At 32.5% G+C, this 9,686-nt stretch overlaps 2 protein-coding genes across 2 annotated transcripts; both read left to right on the forward strand.

Moving 5' to 3' along the window:
- Window positions 1-2,412: 2,412 nt before the first annotated feature.
- On the forward strand, window positions 2,413-5,904 carry LOC145039781 (uncharacterized). The gene is made up of 2 exons (XM_078987791.1): window positions 2,413-4,988; window positions 5,085-5,904. Exons 1-2 carry the CDS (start codon window positions 2,413-2,415, stop codon window positions 5,902-5,904), a joined length of 3,396 nt encoding a protein of 1,131 aa, XP_078843917.1.
- Window positions 5,905-7,611: 1,707 nt separating this feature from the next.
- LOC145038630 (uncharacterized) lies at window positions 7,612-9,686 on the forward strand. The gene is made up of 5 exons (XM_078986929.1): window positions 7,612-7,858; window positions 7,935-8,138; window positions 8,241-8,333; window positions 8,427-8,543; window positions 9,146-9,686. Exons 1-5 carry the CDS (start codon window positions 7,640-7,642, stop codon window positions 9,509-9,511), a joined length of 999 nt encoding a protein of 332 aa, XP_078843055.1. The 5' UTR covers window positions 7,612-7,639; the 3' UTR covers window positions 9,512-9,686.

Genomic DNA, 9,686 nt, shown 5'->3' on the forward strand with positions numbered 1-9,686 from the left:
ATGCAACCTTTTAACAATAGTTGCATTTGATTATAAATAAGATCCTGTCCAACAAAAAGGTTGCATTAAAAGATTTATTGCAACCTTTTTTTATAAAAGTTGCAAGTTATATTAAAAATTGTAACTTTTTTTAAAAAAGTTGCAAATTATATTTAACACTGTAACTTTTTTCTAAAAGGTTACATATTTTGTTAAAAATTGCAACTTTTATTACAAAAGTTGTATTGTTAAAACATGAATGCAATTTTTAGGGTAAAGTTCCATGTTTTATAATTTTGAAATCTAAATTAGAAAATAAAATAAACAAAATTTAATTAAAACACTTTTATATATAATTTAAATATAATATCCAACATATTAATTATTATTATCAAATAAAGTTCAAATTTTCTTTAAATATATTTATCGTACATTTATTTTTAAAAAAATTGATTTACATATCTTATCTAATTTCATTTTCCCTCTCAATAAATATCCTTTTATTTCAATTCCCGCTAATTTTTTTTTATTTCCCTGTAACTAAATCATACAATATAATTTCCAATATTTGACTTTTCAACTAAAAGCACGCTATACCCAATTACATCTGATATTTCAATCGACGTCATACTCCTCTCAACCCTAAGTCGAGAATCAGGCAATCACTCCCATTGAAGGTAGCAGGCTCACAGTGCCATTCATTGGTACTGTTCATCTCGTTTCCAAAGTTTCGATTCACACCATTGAAGGCTCCAAGACTTAGTTATCTTCGTACCTTTTCTATTCAAGGCAAGCGATAATAGCTAATTGAAATTTCATTTAACCTAATCGATTCCAAGCTATTTCGTCTCTCCGATTTGAGTTGCTAAATATTTTCTCTACTCTCGGATAATCTTCCACAGGTGCCAGGAGGCGGAATACCCTCATCTAATTGTCAATTTCATCAAAGCTTCTTGCTTAAGTCTGTCTACCCAAACCAGGTATGACCCTGTACCTTTTTTTTCTCAAATTACTCTTTTACTTGATATAATTCAGTAGACTTTTGCTTCAGAGCATAGCTAATTGATTCAAAGTTCTTTGTTTGATGATTTACCATGCGTATACATGTTAAACATGATCATATTTGAAAGAAAGGTAGATACAGAACATATGATATTTATTTACCTTGATTTATAATAGAAAAATACCAAACAACCCCTACACAAATTCGCAAAAATAATCCCTGCTTTCAAGTTATAAGTACTAAACAGCCCCTCCATAAATCAATACCAAACACCATAATACTAAAACAGGGAGTAGAACATTACAACATATATGGGACTTATACCCAAAAAAAATCCATCGTGAATTCAAGTTCAACTGTGAACCATTCTCCTGCCCTCACCTTTTATGCAACAACCCAGCTTCTGTTTTCTTTCTTCAGCCTCCAATGTGGGATCAGGTTCACATCATCTATTGTAGATTTGTAGTGTTCCATTAGTTCCCCTTTCCTCTGGGCAAAACGCACAGCCAAATGGCAGTTATATAATTGCATTATTTCAAATGTGTCTGGGCCTGTTAGATCAACACGGTCTCTCCCTCTTAAGAGAATTGTAATCTTTGATTGTGGTAAATGGGAGAAGTCCATTCCAAAATTGAAGATTAAGACAAAGTTGATGCATGCTTCTGAATTACAATGTTTTCTTTGGATCAAATAAATAGTCATATCAAATTCCACATAATATGCTTATTTGTTCTGTAGTAGTATTACCGATGTCAAGTTATAGATGCAGTGTATAACAGGAACAGTAGTGCGATCAGGAAACGTTGATAAAAGTGATCACCATCTTACTAATTGAGCAGGATCTGTTATACTATATATATTCCTTCCGAACACAGGAAAAGCTTGCTTCCTATCTTACTAATGAAAGCATGATGCTATTTGAAACTGACAATCACACATATACCCTTGTATAATCGTCACTCATTAGAGTGTAAATATCTAGTTGTAACAAACTTCATAATAAAAATACCAAAACTGCCCCTCTACATGCAAACCTTTTATTTCACCGAGTCTACCAAAATACCCTCGGATAAAATCCATGGCTAAACCGGATGCATAGCAATGTCATTACATTAGGAGTTGTACACTCCATATATATATATATATATATATATATATATATATATATATATATATATATATATATATATATACTAGTAGGAGACCCGCGCAATGCGGCGGCGATTGATAGTTTTGCAGTGGCGATTAGTGTTCTTGCAGCAAACTATTTTAGGATAAAAATAAAAGTATTTGATTACAATACAAAATTTGGTGAAACCGTCTAGGTTCTTTTGATGTTTCTTAACCAATAAACAATTTGGCTTCTAACTAGTAGATCTTTACTCTTTACTATAGTTTAATGTTTCTATTCACTTCAGGGTATGAGAGACATGGGAAATGTTAGAGATTGGATGTATTTACCTAGACGGTTACCTGAGTTTGAATCTGGTGTCATTGAATTTCTTAATGCCTCGTTTGCTAAGGTAGCAAAGGATGGTCAAATTTGTTGTCCTTGCAAACGATGTAAGAACCGCTATTGGTATCGAAGGGATAAAGTATTTGACCATTTAAAAGGGTATGGGTTTGTAGAAAACTACTATGTATGGGTTTTTCATGGAGAAAAATCCTCACAATCTATGTCTAATATCGCCATAGACGATGATGGAGCTGGTATGCATGACAATTTTGATGAATTATTGCATGATAGGTTTAGAGATGTGGCAGAAGAAATAAGTATGGTTCAAGAAGGCTTAAATGAAGAGGCCAAAATGTTCTATAAATTGGTGGAAGAAGGAAAGCAAGAGTTGTTCCCAGGTTGTAAAAATTTCACAAAGCTATCTTTCATCATCCGACTTTTTCTCTACAAGACGCTTCATGGGCTAAGTAATGTAGCATTTAATGATCTATTACAACTTTTTCAAGAGGTGATTCCTGAGGCAAAACTTCCTGCTAGTTTTACACAAGCTAAAAATATCATGAAGGATTTGGGGCTTGATTACAAAAAGATTCCTGCATGTCCGAATGATTGCATGCTATACTGGAAGGATCATGAAGAAGACGATACCTGCCACGTCTGTCATACCTCTAAGTGGAAACAAATGGATGAGAAACAAGCGAGCAAGCATGTCAATGAGCATTTCAAAAAATCTTCAAATATTCCTGCTAAGGTTGTGTGGCATTTTCCTTTAAAACCAAGGCTCCAAAGACTTTTCATGTGCTCTGAAACAGCTAAATATATGACGTGGCATGACAAAGGACGTCCTAATGATGGAAACTTACGACATCCTGCTGATGGGGAAAGCTGGAAGAAATTTGATTCTTTGTATCCTCAATTTGCAAAAGAAACTAGAAATGTAAGGTTAGGGTTATCAAGTGATGGATTTAATCCATTTCGAACAATGAGCATTGCTCATAGCACTTGGCCTGTGGTATTAGTTAACTATAATTTACCTCCATGGATGTCACTGAAACCCGAATACTTTATGTTGTCTTTGTTAATTCCTGGACCTGACTCACCAGGTAATAACATTGATGTTTATTTGCAACCTTTAATTGAGGAGCTGAAAGAATTATGGGTTGATGGGTTAGAGACATATGATAAATATAAAGATGAAACCTTTAGAATGTATGCAACCTTAACATGGACAATTAGTGATTTTCCAGCTTATTCCATGTTGTCAGGGTGGAAAACTAAAGGAAAATTCGCATGTCCATGTTGTAATCATGAAACCAGTTCACTCCAACTGAAGCATAGTAAGAAGACATGCTATATGGATCATCGCAGGTTTCTAGATGCTCTACATCCATGGCGACGTAATAAAAGTGCTTTCAATGGTAAAACTGAAAAAAGACCTTATCCAAAACCCCTATCAGGAGATGCAGCTTTGAGAGAGTTGTCTAGCTTTCAAAATATATTTGGGAAGACACAAAAGAAAAAAAATGATAGTAATTGCCCATGGAAAAAGAGGTCAATATTTTTTGAATTGCCCTATTGGAAATTTATTGAATGCCGACATAATCTTGACCCAATGCATATCGAAAAAAATCTAACTGATAATGTGGTAGGGACAGTGTTGGATATTAGTGGAAAGTCAAAGGATCATGTAAAAGCTCGATTTGACCTTTTGGAGTTAGGCATTAAAGAACGACTTCAACCAGAACTTTCTGAAGATGGTGAGAATGTTATATTCCACAACGCATGTTTTTCAATGTCATCAAAGGAGAAAGCAATTTTTTGTCGTGTTTTGAAGGAAGCAAAGTTGCCTTATGGATGTGCATCTAATATTGCCCGATGTGTTAATTCTTCAGAAAAGAAATTTTCGGGTTACAAGAGTCATGATGCTCATATCTTTTTGCATTACTTGCTTCAAGTTGCAGTGAGAAAATCATTACCAAAGCATGTTGCAATCCCATTGATTAGGTTGGGTGGTTTTTTTCGTAGTTTGTGTAGCAAGGTAATTAGGCCCGAGGAACTTGACAGATTACAATTAGAAATAACTCAAATATTGTGTGAATTTGAGAAAATATTTGTGCCAACGTTTTTTGACATAATGGTGCACTTACCTATCCACTTAGTAAACGAAGTTAGACTTGGAGGACCTGTTCAATATAGATGGATGTATTTTATGGAAAGATACCTATGTAAGTTGAAGTCATATGTGCGAAATAAGAGTCGTCCAGAGGGATCCATAGCAGAAGGATATTTGATTGAAGAATGTTTGACTTTTTGCTCACGCTATATGCATGATGGAGTAAAAACAAGACTTAATAGGGGTTCAAAAGATGTCGATGATATGGATGAAGAACATGAGTCTGGTGGACCAATATTTGTCAATAAGGGTCATCCTATTGGAGGTAAAAAGCGAAGAAAAGGGAAGCTTATAACTTTAGATCTTATTTTAAGGGAACAAGCACATCGTTATGCCTTATTCAATTCTGATTGTGCACAAGTTGATGAATATATCAAGTAAGTAATCAATTTATAGCATCTCATTTCTTCAAATTAAATGTATGATAAAACTTAATTCACATTTAATTTTCTTTTTTCTACGTGATGATGCAGTGAGCATAAAGTTTATATTGACACCCAACCACAGAAAAGTCGATGGGCACGCGCCCAAAACCATAGTAATGAATTCGCCAACTGGTTAAAGGAGAAAGTTAAAAGTAATAATGTTCCAGATCATATTTTTTGGCTTGCTAAGGGTCCTAGTCCTACTTCAAAGAGATATCACGGGTATTATGTCAATGGATATAGGTTTCATACCAAATCACGAGATGCTAAATGCCAGACTCAAAATAGTGGTGTTTCTATTACGGCTATAACTCCTAGCTTTGCAAGTTCTAGAGACAAAAATCCAGCTATGGGGAATGTTGACTACTATGGTAGAATTTTGGATATACTTGAACTCGACTATTGGTCGCAGTTCAAAGTTGTTTTGTTTCGTTGTGAGTGGTACCAAGTAGAGAAAGATGATTATGGATTAACATGTGTTAATTTTAATAAGTTTTGCTCTTCAGACGATCCTTTTGTCATGCCTTCCCAAGTAAACCAGGTGTTCTACGTAGCAGACCCTATAGAAGACTTTTTGCATTATGTTCTCAATAGGGTTCCTAGAGATATCTATGACCTCAAAGATGAAAGCAGTGAAACTATTGGTGACTCGTATTGGTCCGAGCCTAATGAGGATGGGTTAAATTCTTTTGCACAAGTTGGTGAACATGAGATTCAATTGTCAAGACATGATATGCCTCCTCTTGTAGTTGATGCAAATACAAATTTAGATGGGGCTGATGAAGCTAATAGTGACAGTGGAGGCGATTCTGATTATGACGATACATTATGGGATTGGATGGAAGCAGAAGAAGACGAGGCTCATTGAGATACTGACAATAATATTAATATTTACTTTTCTTTTACATTTTTGTAATAAGATAGTTTAATTCTTTAAACTTTTTGTGTTTACCTAAATTATTTCATGTCATTTTATGCATTGAATAATAAGCAAGTGATAATAAGTCACTACTTTGTGAAAGTTTAGGTTTGAAGGTAACTGAAAAACAAAGTTTTTTTTTCTACATTTGATAGATTTTATTTTATAATGTGATGTTTATCTTTGTGGAATAATTTTCATGTCTTTTATTTTTACCTTTTTTTAGATTTTAAATTAGAGGTGCATGTGTGGTTGTTTTGCAGGTTCCTTTCGATTCAGTTTAATCGTAAGTACTGGAGTTGCATTGTGCCTTATTTGTCAGCTTCTTGTTTCTTTTTTTATTTAATTTTATGATTGTAGGAAAAAAATTACATGTAAGTGATACTACAATGCTATTATTATGTATTTTGAACTTAAATTGATAATGTCACTTTTGAGCAGGCCGATAATGGGAAAACAAAACAAGCAAGATCAAAGTGCACAAAAAGAAATGAATGATTATGAGAAGAATAGACTTTTGAGGATAAAAGAAAACCAAGCAAGACTAAAAGATTTGGGAGTTAAAAGCATTGCAAATTCTTTGACAAGTTTGGTAGAAAGTCAAAAACCAAAGAAAAAACAAGTGAAACCAACGTATATCGGTGCTAGAGATTCAGACTATATTCCTGATTTGGGTGATGATATTGATGGAGATTACCACGAAGTTGCTAGAAGTGTTCAAGTATCCAAAAAGGTAATCATATTAGCAAATCTGTAATTGTTTTATTTTGATGTTGATATTTAATAATGAAAAGTAAATTTGTTACAGCAACATCGTCCACAATATATTGCACCAATGTCCATGAATAGACTTGCTAATTTAACAAGGCAACGTCGGGTGATTGCTCCAAATGTCTCGAATAAGTATCCATTGGTTTCGAATGCAACTAAAGAAAAACAATCTAGATCAAAGACTAGTATGGGTGACTTAATCTTGAGGAATAAAGGACCGCAAAGGGAAAGAGAGGTATTCAAACAAAATGCGGAAAAGCATAATTGTATCATAAGTGGAGCAACGAGACAATTGGCTCTTGTTGATGAGGATGAGGATGATGAGATATCTCAAGGTAGTATCTTGTCAATCTAAATGTTTATTTAATTAATGAGAAATAACAAAGTCACCTCATAAAACTACATGTTATATTAATTTACGTTTCTACGATTTTTGATGTTATTGCAGCTGATATGGAGCAATTTGGTTTGAAAGATAATGTTAATGAAGGACGTCTTGCGCAATGTGAAGGTACTTTCGTTTAGTTTAATGAATATTTCATTTTTTGTTATATTTTTTTGTAATTGCTATTTATTATTGCTGTTATATTTACTCCTTAATTAGAAGATGATGTTGATCAAAATGATGACCATGAAGACATGGACCATTTGAACTATGCAAATATTGAAAATGAGATTGAAGTTGATGATAGCGATGACGATTTGGGAAATGAGGATGATGTACTTTTTGAAGAACAATTAGAAGAACCCCAATTAGAAAAGGAAACAGGTTCAACTTCACTACTTGATCATGCTTTTGGTTTATATATATATATATATATATATATATATATATATATATATATATATATATATATATATAATTCTATGTTGGAATGTAGTAATTTCTACACCCAAGAAAAGAGGACCAACAATGTTACATTCCGTTCACACACGAAATGTTAATCAACGTGAGGTTATTATATGTAATGAATATGGACAACCCGTTGGACCGATAATAGAGGGGAAGGATGTAGTAGGAAAATTCTCTCGGTTTTTGGGTACAATAGCTCGTACCCATAGTTATGCACCATTGACATGTACTTCATGGCACAAAGTTCCACATAAAGATAAGATATGGGAGTATGTATTGGTAAGTTTTTAGGTAGCTTTATTCTTCTATCCTTTTTTATTTTCCTTCCTTTTTACTAATTACTAATTTTTTTAAGGGAAAATATGATGTGCCCGATGATGCTAAAACTTGGGTTCTTAGGACAATTGGAAATTTGTATAAGGTATACAAATGTAGGTTCAAGAAAAAACACTTCTATCAATTTAAGGACAATAAAACAAGATGGAAGAATCGACCTGAATGCATTCCTCAAGAAGAGTTCTCAAAACTATTAGTGTTATGGAATAAAAAAGATGTGGCGGTAATTTCAAAAACATTTTCTTTATTACCAGTGTTTGTTAATATTTGATTTGTCTTTAGGTGTATTTGGTCAATGGAGTTTTATATATTAATGTGTGTGTAGAAACGTTGTTCGCGGGCAAAAGAAATACGCAAGTCTCTAAAAAATATGCACACGGCTGGTCCAAAAAGTTTTGCTAGAATTCGTGACGAAATGGTAATTAATGTCTTCTTTTTGCTTGTGATTTGTGTTTATATTTTCCCACATTTTGATACTTTCTTGTTGATATTTATGTTATCATGTGTATAGAAAAATGAAGATCCAAACAAGGAATTCCCAACTCTAAGTCAAATGTTTGAACGTACACGTAAAAGGACAGATGGGCATGTATATGTCGATACATATGATGACACGGCAAATAAAATTGTAAGTTTATATTTCAATTTTACAATAATTTTCCCTTTTAATAGTAAACTATCTTTTTAGACGTTAAATTGCAGTTTTTAGACATTAAATTGCAATTTTTTATATGTTAAAATATAATTTTCTATATGTTGAAATGCGGTTTTTTTAGATGTTAAAATGCAGTTTTTTGTTTACACATAAAAACAGTATTTTGATAGCAGATTTTTGGACATCAAATACTTGTCTTTTACAAAATAAAAAAAATTGTTTTCAATGCAGTTTTTTAGATGTTAAAATGCAATTTTTTTAGATGCTAAAATGCAGTTTTTTTTTTTACATAAAAGCACTATTTTGATAGCAGATTTTTGGACATCAAATAGCTGTCTTTTACACGAAAAAAAAATGTTTTAAGATGCAGTTTTTTTAGATGTTAAAATGCAGTTTTTTTTTACATAAAAACAGTCTTTTGATAGCAGATTTTTGGACATCAAATAGTTGTCATTTAAACAATAAAAAAGTTGTTCTTTTCTGCATTTAAATGCAATTTTTTTTACAATATTAACAACTTTTTAATGGTAGATGCTTTAGTAAAATTATCATATTCATTTTTAATAATCTTGTAGGAACAAATGAAGAAGTATGAACATCTAGAAGATGAAAGTGATGCCATAGATCCTTATATGATTGTGATGAAAAAAGAGAATGATGGATACCGTCGACTTTATGGTAGAGGCGTTACTAATAGATTGATAAAAAAAGTGGGTGGTGGTGATGCATCATACATGATTCCGACGGGACTTATGGAATCATTCAAAGCAAATGAAGTTGAAAGAAATGAGTTGATTGAAATGCGGAAAGAGATTCAAGAGGACCATGAAAAAAAGCAGGCCGAATTAAAAGCTATGCAAATAGATATTAAAAAACAGCAAGAAAACCTTGAAGCCATGATGCGAAAGTTAGCGGAACAACAACCTCGAGAAGGCCGATAGTTGCTAATATGATTTATCGTCTATGTTTAAGACACATCTAGAATGTTTTTAATTATTTTTTTGTGATTATAGTTGACAACTTTGTGTTGACTTTGATTTATGGTTATTATTTTGAATTTAGATATGTCAAAGGAGACCATAAAATTATATAATATATTTATGTTATTATTTTTAA

The sequence above is a fragment of the Lactuca saligna genome, chromosome 4 (genome assembly GCF_052625555.1).
Source record: "Lactuca saligna cultivar CGN05327 chromosome 4, ASM5262555v1, whole genome shotgun sequence".
Taxonomy (NCBI): Eukaryota; Viridiplantae; Streptophyta; class Magnoliopsida; order Asterales; family Asteraceae; genus Lactuca; species Lactuca saligna.